Here is a 23,380-nt window from a genome sequence, read left to right on the forward strand (position 1 = left end):
GGCCTGTTCCAACGGTGAGGAGGTAATAATTGTGGTCCGAGAGAAAGAGTATTGGATATCGCACATTTCGTATTAAATATTATCCAAAGAAACATCAAAGAGCATTATAGAAGGGCTATGAGGTTTTTTATGGAGGAGACACCACTCAGTGAAGCAATTTCTTTTATTTTATTTTGGAAACAAATAAAATCAAATTAAATAAGTAGTGGCAGAGTCAGGACCCGCAATCAGTGGTTCAAAAATAAAGGTTACGACTTGAACTTTTCAAACGTTGAAAAAATATAATTTGTAACGCGAATTTTTATACAAAATGCAGACGGTAAATCTACGTAGATTTGATTTGTAAATAATCAATTAGTAAATGAAACTTATTTATTTTTTTAGTCTCTCCGCATATCCTTACAGTCAATAGTCATAAGATTAATCTCTTATTCTGTTAGCGCACGAAACAGTTGAGAATTTATTTATTAAATAAGATTTGAATGTATGTCTTTTACTTTTTTGGTTAAATACCTTACTTTGTATATGTTAAAAGATCTAAAATGTATTATAATTTATTGAATTGATCGATATAATTTTTTTATATATAATTTAATCATTTTTTAAATCAAATCATTTTTAGTAATAACAATATTTTTTTACAAAATGTCTATTAAATATGATTAGATTAGAATCAGTCACATTGGTAAACTCGTTAGTCGTTACTTTATTAGTGTAGTTACTATAATTTATTGGACCCTTTATTGGATTTAAATTATACAAAGGTTCAACTGTTATATCAGCAACAACAAGGATTAAAATGTTTTTTTTTTTAAATGTTGGTTCATTGGCACCCAGATCCTTCAACGTGGCTCCGTCACTGATTAAATGGAATCGTTTCATTTCGTTTTAAGTGATCACGGATTAATTCGATTTCAATAAATTATTTACAAAATAAATGAAATTGTGAAACTTTGCAATCAAAGAGTTTAATGCGTCATAGGTACTTCAAAGTTCCCCAGCTAACGACTGGCCACCTGAACTTTACTTTTGAATATTTAACTATCTAAATTTTTATTCCGTCTAACGTTTCGCTAACCGTTAACGTTTGCTAATGAAATTAACGTTGATTATTATAATTGACAATATCCCTCCTGATATTCTCTTTCTTAAGCCTCCTCCAATTTGAGTATGACGACATCTATTGGATGCAGTATGAAATAAATTATGAATATCGGAAGAGAACTTTAACTCTTGGGAGAAATGTAGTTACCTTTAATTCTAGGCCTTAGCTCCTTCACAATCATCTCTACTTTCTCTTTCTATCTATGTACCTAGTGCTTGTTTGGCATGGCTTTGAGATAATAATTGGGATTTGCAAAGAAAATACTATTTAGAATCACATAATTAAAATAAAAATGCCTATAATAAAAATAATCTGTGTGTCTAGTTAATTAAAAGAAATTCAAACTAGAAAAAGGTACAATCATGAATGGTTCCGAAAGATACGTGATAATCTTGTCTATTACTTTAATTTAGGAACCTCGAGGGACCATAGATTAATAGAGACTTATTTTTCTTTCTTTTTTTTCTAGATTAATAGAGACTTACTGTATTAAATAATTTGGCCGTTTCTTAAAGATTGTACTAACGTGTAGTGTGCAACGATTTTGTTGCTTCTTTTTTATGGACGAGGAATCGAGGATACATTGCTTTCACTAATTGAAGTTTCCATAAAAATTAATGAAAAATAAAATTATGTTTTTGATTAAGATATATGTCTCTTTCCTAAAGATTGAAGATTCAAATTCCGCCTTCATCCTTGAGGTTGAAAGTTCGAATCGCCTTGGGACGTTTAAAAAAAAATTATCAAATTAACATTTTTTTATTAAAAATAATAGTAAATGAATACTATCTTTAAATTAAAAATAATAATAATAACATGAGAAAATTTAATTTAATTAAATATATTTTGTACTTTAATTATAGATATAGACATAGAGTATCGGAAATTTTGTAGAATATAGTTATTTCTCGACTTTAGGGCACGTCTTGTTCATTTCTTTAAATCTTGGCGCGCCATTTATTTATTTTGTATTCTTAATTCTTGGAAGGGAAGGGAAGGGAAGGTGTCAGTTATTGACCAAATTTTCGCAATCCCAAAAACGCTTTCCTCGCGCCATTTATATATTTTTTGTTTGTTTATTATCCATTTCCAATCCTCCTTATCTGTCCGATGTAGTTGCACTAGCTTATATATCTTCCAGCATGATGGAGTGCTTATCACTTTCTTTTTACCGTTCAACAATTGCACTCTATCTGTTTATGATTTTGCCTCAACCAACCCCACAAGTGTTTGTCTGTCAATGGCATCCATATCCTTGGCTTCTAACCCCACTTTCTCTTGTGATCATCATCTCTTTCGTTTCCGTTTGCCTCTCTACCACTTGAATAATAACAACGCTAACAAAGGAAGGAGATGTTATGGAGGAATTTGCGTCCTCTTCTTCGAATCGTCCGTTCCAAGTTTACTGCCAATCTCCCGTTCAAGTAATTTTTTTTACCCTGTTTTGTTTGTTGGGTTTGATTGTTTTCGCTTTATTTTCACATTCTTTCGTTTCAGTAATGATCTCTATATTAGATATATGTGGGATATACCCATATTTCTAATACTCTATACTCTGTTTTTAATCCATCATCTTGGTTTCCTTTTAGATAGAGCGCTGTAAGGTTAGATGTGTCAGTAACTTTGAAATTTGGTACATGTTTGAATTTCCTCCATTTATATGTGAACAAATTTACTTGGTGCTTTGAATATTGATTTTGAAAATCCATTGCCTCTCTGCTTGTATACCATTTTGTGTGACTGATCAGGATATAGCCAATAAGAGTTTTGAATATTGCATGATGTGCTAGTAATGGCCAACTTGAATACTTCATTTCTGTTATATGATGCTGACACTATTATATAAAAGTTAATACAAAATAATAAAAATTTATCCACCTATCTTATCAATCATTTGGTGCACTACTCTTTGCCAAGAACTTCTGTTTCCAAACAAAATCTTCGTTGTTTTTTTGTTAAACATCCCGTCAACTTGGAAGTGGAGCATTTAAAATGTTGGGCATTTTCAGCATTTGTTTTCGATTCTATGTACTCAAGGAAGATCCATATTTCGTTAACTAAACTAACATTTGTTCCAAACATTGCTCTGTAGACAGAAGAAAAGCAGATAAGAAAGTTCTCTCCTTGCCTAGAAGGTGCATTGTTGTCTGGTAATGGTGCCGTGCTGTCTGATGATTGGAAAGCAGTACCTGACATTTGGAGATCTTCAGCAGAAAAATATGGTGATTGTACTGCAGTCGTGGATCCATACCATGACCCACCAACAACTATGACTTATAAACAAGTTAGTTTTCGGGTTAATGCATGTATCTATTTTTCATTTTCTTTGTTATATATCATATACATGATATTCTCTCAACATCCGAGAAGTATCTGAAGCAACTCTTATAACTATCCCAGTATTTATTAATTATTATGTATGAACTAGTAGTTGAAACTCAGGGAACTATTCTTCAAACACTCTGTAGTAGAGGTTTTTGTTAGTTAATGTAAATGATTCCCCGCTGGTTTTGGGGACCTCCATCAACTATCCAATTTTTATTGGACCCATGTGCATGCGACATTGTTTGATTGATCTCTTATTGTTTGTTTCTTGGATATTTAATTCCTTCTGTAATTGTATTTTCCAAATTTCATAGAGGTGTGAAATTTCTTTTCAAACTCTTCTGTGCTTCAAAATTGCAGTTGGAGCAAGAAATTCTTGACTTTGCCGAGGGCCTAAGGGTTATTGGCGTTAAACCAGACGAGAAAGTTGCAGTATTTGCAGAGAATTCTTGTCGGTGGCTTGTTGCTGATCAAGGTATAAACAGCGCCAATATCAAAAACGTTATTTACTGCTATCTCCGTTACTACGCTACATGCCTTTTAGAGGGAAAAAATATGTGGTTTTTTCTGTGTGAAAAATCGCACTCCATTATGTTGAACGTGAAAATGCTTGTTATTCTTGTAAGTTTTTTCTCTACAACTGAAGAAACGACTTAACATGTTCAACAAGGAGAGATAACGTCCCTTTTATTTTTTGGATTCCTCAACCAATTTGCGCCCTGGCAAACACCAACAGTTTGTGGTAAATATGTGATATCATTTATAGGTCATCTCAACAGACATGCAGATACTCTTGTGATGACATTGCAGTGGAATCTGTGCGGAAAGTTTTACCCGAAAGGAACTTCATTTGTTCCTGGCATAAGACATAGATTTTGTATTGTGAAACATTAACTATAGAGAAACAACATAGAAATCATCGGTCTGCCAAAAATTGCAGATTGAAACCATGATTATTCATGATTGATGCTTGAATATCTATTTTTCCGTAGTTGCCCAGTTGAAAACATCCATAGATTGTAACTTTGATGGATGTTATTTTGCTCAGGTGTATGGCTACTGGTAACTTTGATGGATGTTCGTGTTATTTTGATTAGGTGCAATGGCTACTGGAGCAATTAACGTGGTTAGAGGGTCAAGGTCTTCAAACGAGGAGTTGTTGCGAATTTACAATCACTCTGAAAGGTTCGTGAAAAGTATTTTTAATCTCTTAACTTGATGTTGGACGTACATCATAACCACTTATCCGTTCATTTATCTATGAAGGAAAATATAGCTATACATGAAATGTAAATATGGATATTGTAACAACTTAGTATCATTAAAAATCTTCAACGCATCACAGTCTTCAGAATGTATACTGGATATATCCAAAAAAATAATTGTCCATTTTTTTTTAAATATTGTGTTCTATCTAATTATATCTTATTGTCACACCAGTGCTGGACTTATTGTGGACAATCCTGAGTTTTACAATCGGATTGCGGACACATTCTGTTCCGAGGCGAGTGTTAGATTTGTCATTCTATTATGGGGGGACAAGTCATTCCTTGCCAGTAATGGAACGAAAGACTTTCCTGTTTTCAGTTACAAGGACATCATAAATATCGGACGAAAGGGTCGCAGGGCTGTTCTTGATTCTAGTGAGTTGAACAGCTGACTTTGACTAATCTTAGAAATCTTTTATGTTTACTTTATTAGAATTTACGGTTGACATCTTCCGTATGATGAACAAAAACAATTAATGGAGCAGCTGTAAACGTATCAGTCGAACCTTAAAACAAAATTGGAGCTCCATAAATTGTGTGTTTTACAGTTAATGTTTCAAAGCCAAACGGGAATGATGGCACAGTCAAAAAATTAACTTGATGCTTTAACATGAACTTGCAATGAATGTGATTGCAGGAAAACCCTATGTGTTTGAGACCATCAGCACTAATGATGTTGCTACAATTGTATACACAAGTGGGACAACTGGCAATCCTAAGGGTGTTATGCTTACACATAAAAATCTGCTACACCAGGTTTAAGACTTGACTTGTTTTATTCTTTTCTAAAAGTGGTCATTTGGAACTTGCTATGCTAGCTTGATGTTAGTTCATTTCCTTAGTTCCTACTGTCTAGCACGATGTGGTCTTGTACTGGTAAACACAGAATGATTGCAGGCACAAAGCTGTAGTCTATGGGCAGAAAACATGGATTTAGGCATAATGTTACTTTTTTCATCTAAGAACAAGCATAATAGACAAGTTTTCTGCTTCTTCAAACTTGAGCTACAAAATTTATAAGTGGGTCTTTTTTTTTCGATATTCTGTTCCGACTGGATTTCCGGCGAACCAACATCACCTGTCATTTCTTTTCACACTCACGCACAATTGATTCCTCCAAACTTTCCTTATATTGAATTTCCTCAGTATTGCTTTCACCTGATCTCGAATTAACGTAATCCTTCAAAGAAGTGCTAGAGATGTAGTTATCAGCAGACCCTTCTTTGAAAATGATTTTGTTAACATCAAGGAGGAAATCTTGACATAAATCCTCATTTACACTGATATCAAAAAGTTCGGTTCCAACTTGAACTGAGACCTTAGTGGGTCTATTACAAGGAAAATTAAGAACAACGGAAAGCACTCCATATATGGCAGCATTATGGGTTTCATTTTGAATTAGCTTCTTGATTAACAGTGCTGATGGCATCCTAACGGATAATGAAAACCGATCTGCTTTTAATTTCAAATTTATTGTTTTGGGGAATAGCCAACAGCAGATCGATAACCATCTTCTGTATTGTTCTTGTTGTGATAGATTTATTAGTTTAGCCATATTGGATATGGATTTCATTTATCGATAATTCTCTAGAACACTGTTGTCTTTCTGCTCTTCATGTTGGTTAACCATGTTGTTGATGATCTTCTGTATTGTTTCTTTTTACTCACTTGTTTCTGTAGAAGGAGCCCATCATTCTTAGTCTTCATTTAAGGTTTATATAGGATTTTGTTCGTGAAACTGATTTCTGTCAATCATTTACCAGATCAGATATTTGTATGATATAGTACAGACTGGACGTGGGGACAGATGTCTAAGCATGCTTCCACCATGGCATGCATATGAGCGAGCTGTTGAGTATTATACATTCTCACAAGGGGTTGAGCATGTGTACACTACCGTAAAATATTTCAAGGTATTCTTCCGTTCAAACGTGTAGTGATAACAGAGATTGCACTTGTATTGCCTCAAGTTTGGTGATGATGTCATATGAAAACTTAATTCACGATGCTCCATTCCCTTCTTTGATGCTCACTGTAATTACTGTGAAACTATATGGAATAAAGTGAGTTTTGCCCTTATAGATGCTCAAATTTGTCTGATCTAATATTCCATTATTTTTGTTGTAGGATGATTTGAAAAAATATCAACCCCAGTGCCTGATTTCTGTTCCCTTGGTCTATGAAACGCTCTACAAGTATGTGATATCTCTTCAGTAATGCCTACTTTAATGTGTGTGCCATACATTTTCCTGTGGAAATTGTGATTTTTTTGTGAGGTCTTCTTTTCAAATATTTCTAATAAACTTGGAAATATTGGGAGAAGCTTGAGCAGGAGACAAAATTTGAACAAATTTTTTGACTGAATTTTCTGTATTTTCCAGTGGTATACAGAAACAGATTTTGACAAGTTCTACTTTCCGTAAACTGATTGCGCTTACCTTGATAAAAGTCAGTTTTGCATATATGGATGCTAAGAGAATCTATGAGGTTTGACTTTTAGAATTATTGCGATTTTCTACTCTTTTATGGTTATGTAGTCTCGTGTTTGTGCTTCATTTACTCAGTAACTATGAGCTACTTCTTAAGCATCGGGTCTGATTGTGCAGTCTTTATTAAATCAAATCTAGGTGCTTATTGAGAAAAGGTAGAGATATAAAAAGAAAGTGGGAGAAATAATGGGAAAAAACATATAGATTGATGGTCTATCATAGATGTATTTTCTAAGAGTAGTTTGGTGCTGCAGCTTCATGACACTAGAATTTTGGAATCTTATGAACTCTAATTTAACATAACTTAATCATCTTTAAAGAGTAGTTTATACAATTCCCCCTATCATATAGCCAGAAAATCATTTAAATACATGGAAAAATCTCACTGCTTTAATCTTTATTTATGTAGCACCAAACCATTGTTATTTGTTTGAACTTTGAATATAAAAGCTAGATTTGTTCGTTTGCCATGAACTTCCGCATTTATCGCCTTCAGTCCAGCTATTATATTTCCTTCAACTGGATTGCTTTCCAATTAATTCTTCTTCTTCTTTTCATTTTTCCAAGTTCATAGTTATAGTTTTTGTGGCCAAGTCTGCCCAAATGCTTATGCCATGTGTTTAATGCAAGTTCTGCAAAACTAAGGAAATTGTACATTGTCTCGTTACATATTTAAAAGAAGCTGGAACTAATGGACTTTGTCTAGCTGACTGTTTGAGTCACCAATAAATTCTACATTGGCATCACAGAAATGCACCATTGATGAATTTCTCTGTTGTCATGATTATTATATATCTAGCAGTTGACAGATTCAAACACAATAGCACCAAGTAGGCTTGTGCTTCTGAAGTTAATGATTTTGTACTATATACAAGTAGATAGTCTAACAGAAAATATTTCAATTTGATTTTTATATCTGACGTTCAGTTCTATAGTTTTCAGTATACGGCCCATAGTCAAATCCTATTTCTTATTCTGTTTTTAGGGTATGTATCTTACCAATAGTCAGAAGCAAGCTTCATATATTTCTTCAATGGGAGATTTGTTGTGGGCGAGAATTGTTGCTTCAGTGTTGTTGCCACTGCATGTTTTAGCAGAGATACTAGTCCACAAGAAGATTCGCTCTGCTATCGGGATGTCAAAGGTAATTTATTTCCATCCCCTCTTTTTCCCACAAGACTTCTGTATCAGTAGCATTCATTTTTATTGAGATCTGAGAGCTCATCTTGTTATTTGTTTACAAATGACAAGTGGCACTCTGTTGGATTCTGGCTTTCAATTTACTAGAGAAACTTCTCTGAAAAAAAGTCTTTTGAAATCTAGTCCAGTATATTTTTAGCCATGTGTCTCTGACAACTTCTTTCCATTTCGCAACCCGATCATCACATAGCAAGGTTTGTATATACAATGTGGTCAGCAACCCATCTCCTCACTCGCTTTCACGGTTTGGATTCTCTGTAGTTTTAAAAACTCAATGTGTTGTTTGAAACTTATCATCATTCATCACCTCTGCTCTTTTTGAAAGAAACTCATCTATGTATTTTTCCCTCTTAAGTTATGCCCGACTTTTTTCTGCGGTCATCTAATTTCTTGCCGCTATGAATACTAGGCAAATTTCTAACCAGATATGTTATTTATTAAACTTGTGCCTTACAGGCACGCATTAGTGGAGGTGGTAGTTTGTCTTCTCATGTTGACAAGTTCTATGAGGTTAGATGAACAAACACTTTCAAGCTTCTTAACTAGCATTTTGTACTCGTTCATTGACATTGTGGAAATGCAGGCAATTGGTGTAAAAATACAAAATGGCTATGGATTAACAGAGACTTCTCCAGTCATCGCTTGTCGTCGACCTGATGTTAACGTAAGAGATTCATATGCTTAAATTACACTGATAGCTTCAACTTACTTTCCATTTGCTCCACATTAGAGACTAAAAAGTATGTAGAAGAGCAGCTTTACCATTCTTCCAGCAACCATTTCTTTGCACGTAATTTTCTGTGTTGTTTTTTACTTGGCAAATTTATCCATAGAATCTATTTTAAGTTTTTTTCTCCTTCTCGTGGGTTTAGTCTGCTACTAGATGTGGTGCATTAAATGATGTTTGCTTTTATTTAACTTTTTTAAAGGTTATTGGCTCAATTGGGCATCCGCTTCGACACACAGAATTCAAGATAGTGAACACTGAAACTGGTGAAACACTCCCTCCTGGTTCTCGGGGCATTGTTAAAGTTAGAGGGCCACAAGTGATGAAAGGTTACTACAAGGTAATTAAAACATTATGCTTGACCACTACATTTACATTAAAGGTCTTGAAGTAATAGTTGCTTATATGATGAGATTTTCTTTGTTCCTTTATTCATACTGATAGATGATTTCTCAACTTGTTTGAATCCACTGAAACATAGTTCCAAAATATTTGATGCAGATAGGGACATGAAATTAAGGGACATGATTTGTTTAGGAATGTACTTGTTTTTAGCAATTTACATTGAGTGTTCTCAACTGACGTACTATATTGAGAACGTTTGAACAAAATAGGCGGGGCCATGTTTGCATATGCTTAATTTTATCTCATGAACACTCATTTACATAGAGAAATTCCTGCTTTGGAAGTACAATTTTCCTGAGCGCTCATTACAATTTCTGGATTTTCTATTTGAATGTTTGTTGTCTTGCTCAAGGAGGCCCTTGAAGTGATTCAGGAACACACTCAATCCTGAAGCAACAACTATGTACTTCTCTGTAACCTATCAGGAAATAGTGAAAGCTAAACTAGATGGGTAGATTTTATGTTTACTGGGGAAATTAGCTGCATAGAATATTGAACTTATGTTAGTTGCACGCAGTATACAGTTTGGCTAGGGTCAGGTTAACTAAACCATTTACATAGAAGGGATAGGTATTAGGTTCTGTACCAGAATTCAATTCAACCTCACACGTGGCAGATGCTTTTAACATGTTTGGGAGTGATAGTCCATGTGACGTGACAGCTAAAAAAGTAGCAGCATTGTAATTCAGAGTTCAATTACAATAATTCAAAGATCAGTGAAATGAATTTGGAAATTCAAGATAGTTTACCATGAAATGTAATAATCAGATCATAATATTTAATTTATTATTATCGTAAAACCACTGTGCTAATATTTTATTAGAATCCGGAGGCCACAAAGGAAGCGATAGATAAGGCTGGTTGGCTAAACACCGGTGATTTAGGATGGATTGCTCCACACCATTCGATTGGCCGAAGTCGTTTCTGTGGAGGTGTGATTGTTCTTGAAGGACGTGCTAAAGACACAATAGTACTATCAACAGGTATGCTGGATCTGAAAGATTTTCCTTGCCTGACTCTTCTTCCATGGATTTTTATCCTTCTAATTGGCTTCTACTTTCTTTTTTTTTTCAATTCAAGACTGCACAAAATTTCTCGAAGTTTATTTATCTACTTGTTTTCATACTTCAGGCGAAAATGTCGAACCCCAAGAACTTGAAGACGCTGCCCGTAGAAGTAGTCTTATCGAACAGATTGTTGTTGTTGGTCAGGTACAATATATTGCATCTATTTATTTATTTATTGTTTCCTTCTGCTGCGGTGTTCGATTATTCAAACTTTCTCCTTGTATTAGTTGCCATAATAATTTTTATTTGTTTGGATCATGTCATGGGTGACACCTCCCTTCCATATGCAGGATCGACGTCGCCTCGGAGCTATAGTTGTTCCAAACAAAGATGAAGTACTAATGACAGCCAAAACCAGTTCCATTATAGACTCCGATGCCTCTCACCTAAGTAATGAAAAAACTGTCGGCTTGATACATGAAGAATTGAGGAAATGGTAATTTCTGAATTTATATTAAAATGCGTAGAAGGATTACACTAAGTTGCGGGATAATTCTTTTAAATTTAAAGTTTATTTCGGAAACATATATAAATGAATGCCCCTGACCTTCCCAACACAATGTGCGTGCTTGATCTGGAAAAGAGTGTATTCTTACATCGATCAATTACAACTTACAAGCTTGCTTGCTTGCTTGCTTGCTTTCTTTCATTCTTTTTGTGACAATGGTTTGAACAGTTCCTATTCTGAAACAAATTATACCATAAAAAGGGAAAACTGAGGTTTCAAGTGGTTCCATTTGGTTCCATTAGTTTATCTTGAAGGGCAAGAACTTAACATGACAAAGGTGTATACTTCTCTTGTTTACTGTATAGGTGAAAAGATGGAAAATAAATAATAAAAAAAATCAAATTTGACTTGCGTCCATTACTCGCATTCTCAAGTTTGTGAAATGGTTTATCATTGGTTCATGGCATACGATCCTCCTAAAATTTTAATGGTAATGAAACCGTTTGTTTTGTTTCAGGACTTCAGAGTGTTCTTTCCAAATTGGACCAATCCTTCTTGTAGAAGAACCATTTACGGTAAGACGTTTCAACACCGTTAGTAATTTTTCGTTCAGGCAAGACACGTGGTTTTTCTCAACTCTGCATTTTGATTGCAGATTGACAGCGGGTTGATGACGGAAACTATGAAAATCCGAAGGGACAGAGTAACAGCTAAATTCAAGGATGATATAGACAATCTTTACAAGTAAAGGACAAATATGTATCACAATGTGTTGTAAAAAACTGAAATGAAAACTGAAGTAGAGAGAATAATGTTTCATACTTGTATACTTGAGAATTAAAAATCAAAGAGACACGGTAAGAAAATAGTTGAGAATTAAAAATCAAAGAGATATGATAAGAAAATAATTGCGGAATTCTAATGGATCATACAATTTATGAGTATAGAATGGAATTATTTTTCCGTGATTGCGATTTATGCAAAACTGCAAAAGGGTGTTGGTGTACATGCACTTTGAAGATACAACCGTTTAAAGCGGACTACTTGTACAGTCCTTGGTACAAACTCAACAGTTATGAATAATGTTTTGAATGAATGTGCTTGTTTAACAAAACTGAATACAAACAAATATGATTGAGATATACTGTATTATAATATAATGTTAAATTGATTGTAGTAGTAGTAGGTATTGTGTTTGTGTTTAGCTTATTCTTTTTAGATGCAAACGGCTGAATTTAGCATTTCGAATTTGATTGAGATGTGAAGGGAAGGCTTTTTAAATTTTATATTAATTATATAGCGCCACTTAATTTTCAGTGTTAGCATCATTTCCGCATGAAAACGCAAATAAAAGCTTTTTAATCATGAGGGAGTTTTCATCTTGAGCCCAACGAAATAGCCATATCTTTCCTTTTCAGTGAGGTCTTTAATTTTCTTCGCTTGGTCCAAATTAAAAAAAAACAAAAAAAAAAAAGTAGCTCCATTCGTTTTGTGTCTGGAGTGTGCGCCGTCTTACTTCAGACATTCTTAAAAGATATGTTTTTTGCCATTTTTAATAAAGTTCTACTTGAAATGTTCATGGAAGACCAAAATGCTACTCATTGCAATACCCGTTAGAATTCGAAAACCCGTATAATACCCGTTAATTCATATATTCGAGTACCTATCGATGTTTATTGATGTTTTAGCCTTTTCTTTCAAAATTCTTATAGCAAAGCAAATTTTAAAAGCAAAAAAGAATAATCTCTAACCCTCACTTATTTCGTAGAAACCAAATACGAATAGAGTTGTTTATATTTTTTACTAGGATATTTTTTATAAAAACATTTCTTAAACTATACATGTGTTTTGTTCAATTTGAAAAAACGTGAATTTTTTTTTCATAAAATACCCTTACTGCTATTGATTAATTACACGTTCCATTAAAACCCAAAATATCAAGTATTATGAAACGGAGGAATAAAATTTATCTAGCATAATTTTAATTTTAGATGGAAAAAGAAACCCGTGACAACACGATACACGTTTTTTATTGGGATTGGAAATCAAATTGTCTGAATAGAATACCCGACATACAAAAAATACCCGCTAAAATTTAATTGAACGGAAATAAAAAGTCTAAAAAACATAAAATACCCGACCCATCAACATCCCTAAGTTCTACTGATCATTCGAAATTCAGTCACCGATATGTTTTATATGTAAAACATGCACGTATTTTGGGATTGAAAAAGCATATTATATGAACTTATTTTATATTTATTTAAAACAAAAAAAAAAAATATGTCATAGTGTTCTTATGGCATTTGAATTTTCAATAAGAATGTTTATCTTTCTACTGTTATTACTAGAACAAAAGTAGAGTTTTTTTTTTTTTTTTTTTGAATATGATCAAAAGTAGAGATACTACCTCTTTTTAGAAAAAATTTGATAAAAACCGGTGACTTGTTTTTCCTGGAAACTAGTAATAGCCAGGGACCTCTATTAATTATGTAATGTTAAATCAATTTAGGATATAAAAAATACATGTACAAAAAAATAATGTGCAATTATGACAATTGACTCCGATTGAGAACGATTGGAGCATACTATTAGTAACTCACGTGGATTTATTTTACACGTAAGTTAATATATGTCTTTAATTTATTGATTAAATTTGTCATGTTGTTAATATTTGACGGATGTTATGGAGCAAGGATCAAGTATTTAAATTTTTTGCAAATTTTAAAACCATATATACGAATTTATGCGATAAAAAACGATGTAGACTGGACATGTTAGGACCAACGGTATGGTTTTGCCCTTTCTCTTCATATCATTTTTCATTCATTAATTTAGATTTGTAAAGCAATCAATTTCATAAGACCCACAGGCATCTAATTCAAGAGTGCATCTTCTTGTTGCAACTAAATTTATACTTTTTGTTGTTGTGGTAATGTGAAGAAGAAGTTCTGTGCACCGTTTCAGCTTTAACTTCCCTATTACATCTTATTTTGTGGGATTCTTTGTCTCGTATTATTGTGACAAATTTTCAAGTTTAATTACTTTCTCCATCTCAAATTATATAAAAATTTAGATGTATCTTTGTTTTTTTTAAAATATATGTAAATTTGAAAAGTTTAAGGTTTAAGATAAAAAAATGATATTCTTCCCATTTTATCTACCATCAAAAGTTATGCATATTTTGTATTTTATATATACATTAAACAACTTATTTCAACATATAATTTTTTAATTCATTTATAATCAAATTATAAGTCATTATACCACTTTCATCTACAATATACGTAGAACAAATTTGAGTAATTTTTTATGACAAAAATAATAAGCAGGTCTCACACAAAATTTGGTCAAAGATAAGTTGACCACCAACTTTTTCAACATATTTTAACATTATACATACATGACTCATATGCTAAGTTATTAAGATTATGCTTATCAAATTATTGTTTTCATCATTATTTTCTTAATCTATGCAAAAACTCAAATATTTATATTTAATTTGGAACGATAGAAGTATTATGTGATATTAATCATATATAGTTGAACAAATAAGAGATTTCGGGTGTGAGGATAAGCAAAACTCATTAGGATGAGCATAATTTTCCATAGGGCTAGTACTACTCTCAACTACAAAGTAGCTCGTTGTAGTTATGTTTTAGTTAATGGCATATATTGAATTTTTATTTCTTAAGATCGCGAAGCTTATTCATAAAATACACATAATCTACTTGATATATAGTAAATAGTGTGGAAAATATCTAGTTCATGATGAAAATTTCCTTTCAACACAAAGAAACTTGAACTGTCCATGGGTGGACCATCAGATTTAATTCAAAATGTGGAATCATTTATAAATATGAACAATATTAATTCTCATAGAAAATCCATATACAAGCCTACTAATCATAGAGTATGACCAAAATATTACGTCGATAAAATCAACGTTAGAGGGTCATATATGCCTGGGAAGAGAAAAAAAGAGTGTATGTGATGAAATTAGAGATGGAGTTTTTGGTTTTCTCCAAACCGAGGACGTACACTTCTATCCTACATTTTTAAAATTAGAAATCAACAAGATCATCATGTCATTGTTTCATATATAATTTAATGCGGGACTACTTTTTATTGTTGGGAGAGGATTCATTAAAGAATTCATCAAACTTATATATAGGTTCTCTCTAAACTCAATCTTCAAACATTCAAAATCTGAAAATGGTCACGCCAAATCCAAATTAAGGTTGATAAGATCAAGGAAAATAAAATTCATATTCTCCATGTTTATCTCATGTAATTTTATTACTTTTTACTCTATTTTTAGACATCATATATTGGAGTTATTGAGAATCTTATTACGTGGTTATACTATTTTTTCTCTTTCTCGCATAGTTGTCATCAACGTGGTGAAAAAAAAATCGTAAATGGTATACATGATTCTATGTTGTATTTTCATTTGTATGCTTCAATTGTAAAAGGAAAAATTAAAAAGGAGTATATATAAATGCATGTCAAACTTGTCGTTTTCTCAGGATCTCGAAATTACTCACCAACTCGTCTACACCGACGGTAATCGGAAGATCGGCTCTGTCAACGATGCTTTTCAGCTTATCTTCTATGATATCGCTACCAATCGTTGCACAAAAACAATCAAACTCAAGGTAAGTTAATTAGTTGGTTTTTCTACCTTCCTAATGGTTGTTATTGTGCAAGTGCAACCAACAATCATGCATGCTTCATTGATTAAGCCTAATTTCAAACTAATTAACATGCATTTTTTGTGTTTTATAACCGAGAAAAGAAAATGGAAGTTTAATGCTTCCTAAATTGGACGTTTAGATACGCATCTCGCTTTCTATGGTTGAATATATATATATATATAAAAAATTTTGGATTATGTTTTGCTGCTTATTTTTCGGTACTCGACAGTTCATTAATGGGCAAAAATCAACAAGCACCGTTAGTGAGGGAATTAACTTTAAGTCTCAACCTTCGTCATATCAATAACCTTAAAAAGAATTGTGTTTCTAGAAGATTGTTGAGTCTCGCATCGGGATGTATCCACTTCAATTAATCACTTATAAAGTCATGTATAATCCTACCTACTTGAATTAGCATTTGGAGAGTAAAGCTCATTATATTCTGTAAAATTCATTTCAAACATTAATATAGTATCATTGCTATGTTTCATTCTCGATGTATGGGGCCCATGAGACCAATGAATTGTGAGAAGCCGATTGTCGCATACATAAGATTTCATGTGATTTTCTAAAAAATGTATATTGCTCTGCTAAAGTGAATGTCTTTGACGAAATAAACTACGAAATGATATACATTCTTCTCTCATCAAAATCACGAAGAGTCCCAAAATGTCTGTCGAACACAAAATTAAAGCAGTTAGCAAAACATATATAAACCTCATGTTACATGTTTTGAAAAATCACGAATATTACTAATAAATACATATTAAAACCTTACATGTTTTTCAAATCCAAGAAGATGGAATAATTTGCATTATGTTGGAGGAGCAAGTCTTTCAAATCATCCATATCAACTGCAACTTCGATCAGAAAATTTGAGTCAGAGGAGGGGGTTTCTCGTAAATTGTATATAACCACCTTTTCACCATTTGCACCGGTCAATCCTATCCCATCTTGTACATTTCCATTTGTATGCCGCTTGATATAGATTTGAACTAGACTACGAATAGCCTTCTTCGCGACATCAAGTACATCGATGGGATGAGCAAGCAATGTCATGTATGAACCAAATCACGAGCAAACATGACCAATATAAAAACATTCTTTGATTTTATGTCATTTTATGCCATGGCAAAAAACAATGTGATATTCATCAAAATATATATATATGACACGACTAACATGAATAAATGCGAATGACTTTTTATATAAAGTTTTAATTGACGTGCCAAACTACTTTTTTATTCTTTTGTTATCATAAAAATACATCACTGTTTGTATTTTGTTTCCCTTTTCTTTATATCATTCTTTATTCATTAATTTAGATTTGTAAAGCAATCAATTTCATAAGACCCACACACATCTAATTCATGAGTACATCTTTTTGTTGCAACTTAAATTTGCAATTCTGTTGTTGTGGTACTGTGAAGAAGGAGGTCCAAATATGCACAACCTCAGCTTTAAAACTTTCCTATTACATCTTATTTTGTGGGATTCTTTGTCTCGTATAATTGTGACAAAATTTCAAGCTTAATTATTACTTATGAATATTTATCATATAAATAAAGGAGCATTTACCTATAAAAAAATATATATTGACCAATAAGAGACGTCGGGTGCAAGGGTAAGCTCATTATGTATGAGCATAAATTTCCTTAGAGTTAGGGCCATTAGTACTATTCTCAACTACAAGTCTACAAAGCAGCTCGTTGTAGTTATGTTTTTAGTCAATGGCATATATTGAATTCTTAAGATCCCAATGCTTATTCATAAAATACACATAATCTACTTGACAGTAACTATTTAGGGTGGAAAATATCTAATTCATGGTGAAAATTTCAGTTTCAATGCAAAGAAGCTTGAATGTTCAAAAAAGAAAAAAGCTTGAACTATCGATCCATGGATGGACCATCAGATTTAATCCAAAATTTAGAAATCATTTATATATATATGAACAATATTAATTCTCATAAAAAAATCCATACAGCCTACTGATCATGTTGTAAAGGGAAGGTCATCGTCATTGTCCGCTAATTTTCAAGTTCAAGTTAACAACATAGTCCAATAAAGTTTAAAGTGTAACTAAATTTTTATAAATTAAAATTAATAAAAAAATTGATTGACAAGTGGATGAGTGCATGGTCCAATATTTTTAAAGATAAAATATTAAAAAATAAAAATTGAGACAGGAAAAAGGTCCTAGAAGAAGTCCATTGAGAGAGATTTGAGACTTTACATATACAAGATGGCTAGTAGAGATGCTCTAACTCTCTAACAAAATCGATTACAATTTCTGGAGCAATATATTTCTACATGCCCAAAAAAATTGATTCCATTACTATTAAGCAATCATCATTTATTAAACATCATTTAATGGCAAGTTTTCTTAGTTGAAGTAAGTTTTAAACCCGTTTGGCTTGATATTTTAATTAATATCGTTTTGTATACGGGTTACTTCTCTCTATCGTACATATAGACGAGGAAAAATTCTTATATGAGTCATATTTAATATTTTATATTTAAATATTCTTATAAAAACTTGACATGTATACAATTAAAGCATGTGTGACAAGTGAGCTGGAAAGTAAATATTTTTAATGATGAAATTAGTTGTTAATTAATTAAAATAGAAAGAGTTAGTCTCTCCCCATAACTCTCCATTTTCTCGTCCAAACAAACAGGAAACGCCTCCATTCATCACAAAACCGCCGCCGATTATGTAGTCCGATGAGCAAGGAGCTTAACCTAATCTTGACGGAAATAACGTCGATAATAAAACCAGTCTATAAGCACACGACTAATCACATCCAATCCCGACCCGGCCGGCCATCAAATCCAATTCGGATGGGCGATGACCTCCGACTCCGACATGAAATGTTCACAAATTACAATCTTAATTTCATGCATACTTAATCGGTTCATTAAATTGAAAAAAAAAAAAAAAAACACTCACAAATAGAAATCTGCTATTTTTTTTACAGGCTATTGAAATGCTTGGAAGATGACAGTGAAATAATAATGTGGTAGTTGATTTTTGAAATTAACTTGAAAATAGGAACATTAGGTGAATTATTACTATCTTTTCCTTTTCAGTTTTTAAATGTTAATGAAATGTTTTTATGTGAATATAAAATATTTACTTTCCTACTCATTTGCCATATTTTAATTGTATATATGTCGAATTTTTATAGAAATATTTCTATATATGAAATATTAAGTATGACTCATATAAAAAAATTTCGTAAAAAATTACTGTGGAGAAAAAAAAGGAGAGAGAACATATGTATGTATTATTGATGATAAATTATACGAAATAAACTCTTATATAAAAAGACCTATAGTGTGCGCATCAGAATGCCAAATCAACTCTTCTATATTTAGTATATAATTTCTTCAAAAAATATATAGTATGTAGCTCTACTTCTATTTTCTCAATTATAATAATAGATTAGGAGGTGAGAATATAAAACTTGGTGGGCAGACGCAAAACCTCGTATAATTTCAATTTACTGATTTACCGTCGAACTCGTTATAAAATGAAAGTTTTATGATGTTATATGTCATTCTACAGTCAACTTCGTTGATGTGGCACTCTCTAGCCACTCATATAGTAATTCGTGCATGCCATCCGACGTCTCAAAGTTTTTACACGTCACTAACCCTTTAATCCACCTCAACCACTCTTCGCCGCACATCATCACCGGTCACCATTGACCGCCACGGACCATCAAGTGATCCTCGTTGACTGACTAAACAACCACATTTGATTGTCGTTGACAACTTTTGACCGCCACGATTTTTTTTATAAGGAAAAGATCACAAAATATACAAACAATTGGCTACCAATATATTGGCTGTCATTGACCACTGTTGAGAGATGCAGGTCCTCGTTGACTAATGTGGACGACCAGCGGTCCACCACCACCTTACAACAACTTGAGTAAATTTTGTAAAATATTTTCTTTTAGTTTGATTTATTTACTTATTTATTTTATCGAGCATATTATAGTTAAAAAAAAATCTTAATTTACTCGAATTTTCTAAAACTACATATATTTGATATAGTATACAGGGAGTATTTTAATGATAAATTTGTCCTGTGAAATTTTTAAAGGCTTTTGGATTTAGTCTAACTGAGAAAAGGGTCAGTGACGTAGAAAAGGTCTGACATATCCAAGGGCACATATCATTATATATATGATTAGAGAGTGATTAAGTTTCACGTCGATAAAATTAACTGCAGATGGACATATATGTTTTGTATGGGATGAAAAGAATGTATGTGATGAAATATGAGAGATGGGTTTTTCTTAGTTTCTCCAGACCGAGGACGTACCCTTCCATCCAAAATTTTTAAAATCAAAATCATCACGTCATTGTTTCATAAGTATATAATTCAATGCGGGACTACTTTTTATTGTTGACTGGGATTAATGTAAGTGGACTCATTAAAGAATTCATCAAACTTATAGATTCACTCTAAATTAAATCTTCAAACGTTCAAAATCTGAAAATGGTCACGCCAAATCCAAATTAAGGTTGACAAGATCAAGGAAAAAAATTCATATTATATCTGAAAGTTTAAAAAAAAATCCTGTAACTGTAATTTTTTAAGTTACTTCCCATTACTCTTCCCATTAGCACTTTAATTTCCATATACACCAATTTATACAAAGACCAAATAATTAATCATAAATGAAAAGCATTACGATATGTATATATAAAATTGATCGTGTATTTTCATAAGTATATAGTAATTAACAATTGACTACTTTATCTTCGACCGCGAATGAGTTCTTGCAATGAGCAATAGCAGCCTGAATAGCAGCAGCGTGCAGCTCTTCCATGGTGCTATCACTCGTCGTCGACGGAGAATGAATCCCTCCGCTATTATTCGATGCCGTCGCGACCAATAAACCGCTGTTCGTCGGAGAAGTCCTCATCGATGCCGAGCTGAGAATTCACCCCTCCTCCCTCTCAACTGATCTCTTCGACTCCTCATACTCACATTCCCGGAAAACGAATAAGCTTGTCGGCCATTGAAATGGACATTGTTCATCTCTTTCCTTGATCCTTTGAAGAACAAGAATGGCCTAACCATTTTCACATACCTCTTTATCACGTGACTCACATGATCGAATTTCAACCTCTTCTTGCTATCATTAATATTATTATGATGATGATTATGATGATGTTTTGCTTTCTCTTCTGACGACGAATCGAACCCTTTCCTCCATTTGTTTATCCCGAATAGCGAAAACGTTTTCGAGGACGACTTGTTTCTCGATTTCAGTTTGAAATGTTCTTGCTTATCGTTTCCGTGGTTTTTGGAGCTCTCGACGTTGTTGTTGCTACTAGGTTTTGGATCATCGAGTAAGAAATCTTTGACGGGGAGGGTAAACTGTCCAATGAATTTGTGGAGGAGCGGGGCGAGACTGGGAGGTGGGATAGGAGGTGGAGAGGAAGTAAGTGACCGTGGAAGAATATCTCGTCGGCCGGTGATAAATCTATGGCGAATGAATTTGAGGCGTCTTGGAAAACTTATTATTACTATGTTGTAAGAATTTCGAGAAGATTGTTGTTGTTGTGCTGACGTGGCAGATGGATTAGATTGGAGGGATATTGTGAAGGAGGAATTCATGAGATGGAGATGAAGTCGCCGACGGCGGCGAAGCTGGCGGAGTTGGTTGAGCTAGAGCTTGCTTATTGTTTGTTGTACTTGTCGTTGCTTGAGCTTCACATAATGTAATATGCTCTTCTTCTTCTTCTTGTGATTTTTTTAGAGATTGACGAGTCTCCATAATATGAATTTCAAGATTGAATTATGATTGAAAGAATGACAAATGGAAGTGACTGTAAAGGATGATTATTGAGATTGAAGGGATAAGGCAATCAGAAATCAGTGGAGACAGAGAGAGAGATGTCGGTGTGAAGTTAGGCAATATAATGTGTCTTTAGTATCACATAGTGAAGAAGAAAATTTCAAATAGAGAGAAAAAAGATTTGAATAATTTACTTATCTTTTATGCATTATTTTTTTTCCATTCTTGTAAGATATAGAGAGAGATTAAGATAGAATGATAGTGTGGTGGCAATGGACATGACACTATTTTAAGATTAGATGAGATTAATATATTTACAAGACTATTGTTAAGAGTACGGCGAAACGGACACGATATTTACACGGCGAAACGGACACGATATTTACACGACTGTAGTTTAACAGAAAGATGAATATGTATGTTAAGAGAAGGCAAATGGTATTGGGAGTGGGTCCTTTTCAAAATCTAACAGCTATTCCATTCATTTTCATTCTAAGGGGGGATTGATTAAAACCAAATTAAGGCTTCACTAACATCCAAATTTGCCCACAAAAAGCAAAGATGGGAATGAATGAATCACCATATGCATAAAAAGCATTTTTTTATTTCCAGGTTTATGTCCTTTTGTGCCTTTTTGTTTTTCCAAGTTTAACATCGATTCATCTGTCTCTCTATACAATCAATAGTCCATATCTATCTATATACTTATTTATTAGTCGTAACGCCCATTTCAAGAGAATCTTTTTGTGTACTTATTGCCACTTGCTCACTAATAATTGTAGTATGTATTACCTTGTTTGGGTAAACTTTTTTCCTTTTACTTCGGCCAAGTACAATATCTGAATCAGGGTGTTGCCTACCCAGCAAATTTTAATGTCAAAATCCAAGTTTGAACAGTCCTAGATTTCAATTCAATGGAAAGTTTTTTCCATTTTTTCTTTTTCATTTTATGTCCCACTACTAGATACATATCATGCCAGCAAATGAACGTGGAATGGTAAATGAACCCATCAAACAATGAACTTCTCGAAGCAAAATATGAGGGTAATTTACTATTTAACCTTATTTGCCTAGAAAATTTAAAGAATTTATGAATTAATGAGTTTATTAATTATGCCTCGCATATGATGAAAAAGTACAGAGGCAATTCATGTACAGTATAAACGGGCCGGGAAACATTATATGGAGAGCCCCTTAGTTTTAGAATTTTCACCCCTAGGTTTTTCACTTTACTGACCTTAGTTCTCAAGAAATTATATATGTGTATTAAAAAATAAAAACGTAAACATTTGCATGGAAATTGTGGGAAAGGTAAATATTTGTATTCTTTCCGGAAATAGTATTTCCGGAACAAGTTAATTTCGGAAATGGCATTTCCGGAACGAGTATTCATTAATTAGGCGTAGATGTAATTAATTAGGTGATTCCGGGAATGCCATTCCCGGAATGAGCTTTTTTTTTTTTTTAATCCAGAAACTTCATTTCGATAAGATTCTTTGATATTTACCTTTTAATTTTTGGATGTATAAAAGTAGCGCACCCCCTTAATTCTTAGCTTACGGACGGTTTTGGTTTAGTCAAAATTAAAGGACTAATACGCAAAGCTTGACAAAAGGGCATTGCAGAAAGAGATGTATAGTCTATTAGAGGTTCAAATCATAGGTAGCTACTATAAATGTATCAGATTCTATGTTGTATTATGATATCTAAATATGATTACAATCAATTGTTTGTCAAGTTAGGAAGATTAGACAACCTCTATATCTTTGATGTTTGAACCGAAAGGGGAACACTGAAAATATGACAAGTGACATTCAAACCACTGTT

General features: G+C 33.0%; 2 protein-coding genes across 2 annotated transcripts; one reads left to right on the forward strand and one right to left on the reverse strand.

Annotated features, from left to right (window-relative positions):
* Positions 1-2,463: 2,463 nt before the first annotated feature.
* Positions 2,464-11,782, forward strand: LOC139881277 (probable acyl-activating enzyme 16, chloroplastic). The gene is made up of 18 exons (XM_071865782.1): positions 2,464-2,523; positions 3,198-3,389; positions 3,791-3,905; positions 4,528-4,615; positions 4,871-5,073; positions 5,336-5,454; positions 6,462-6,611; positions 6,826-6,893; positions 7,080-7,185; positions 8,173-8,331; positions 8,844-8,897; positions 8,971-9,051; positions 9,317-9,454; positions 10,343-10,502; positions 10,651-10,730; positions 10,877-11,022; positions 11,552-11,609; positions 11,690-11,782. Exons 1-18 carry the CDS (start codon positions 2,464-2,466, stop codon positions 11,780-11,782), a joined length of 2,070 nt encoding a protein of 689 aa, XP_071721883.1.
* An 8,706-nt stretch (positions 11,783-20,488) lies between these two features.
* LOC139881278 (BRI1 kinase inhibitor 1-like) lies at positions 20,489-21,532 on the reverse strand. The gene is given in 5 exon segments (XM_071865783.1): positions 20,489-20,682; positions 20,685-21,134; positions 21,137-21,256; positions 21,318-21,363; positions 21,365-21,532. Coding segments are annotated over 5 exon segments (978 nt in total).
* Between the last annotated feature and the right edge of the window lie 1,848 nt (positions 21,533-23,380).

Source organism: Rutidosis leptorrhynchoides, unplaced genomic scaffold (genome assembly GCF_046630445.1).
Source record: "Rutidosis leptorrhynchoides isolate AG116_Rl617_1_P2 unplaced genomic scaffold, CSIRO_AGI_Rlap_v1 contig139, whole genome shotgun sequence".
Lineage (NCBI taxonomy): Eukaryota > Viridiplantae > Streptophyta > Magnoliopsida > Asterales > Asteraceae > Rutidosis > Rutidosis leptorrhynchoides.

Excerpts from the sequence above, each read along its gene's own strand:
- LOC139881277 (XM_071865782.1), top strand. The coding sequence starts at position 2,464 with ATGGAGGAATTTGCGTCCTCTTCTTCGAATCGTCCGTTCCAAGTTTAC. Across the intron at positions 5,074-5,335 it reads CAGGGCTGTTCTTGATTCTA|GAAAACCCTATGTGTTTGAG; the intron begins GTGAGTTGAACA and ends ATGTGATTGCAG. Across the intron at positions 10,731-10,876 it reads AGATTGTTGTTGTTGGTCAG|GATCGACGTCGCCTCGGAGC; the intron begins GTACAATATATT and ends TTCCATATGCAG.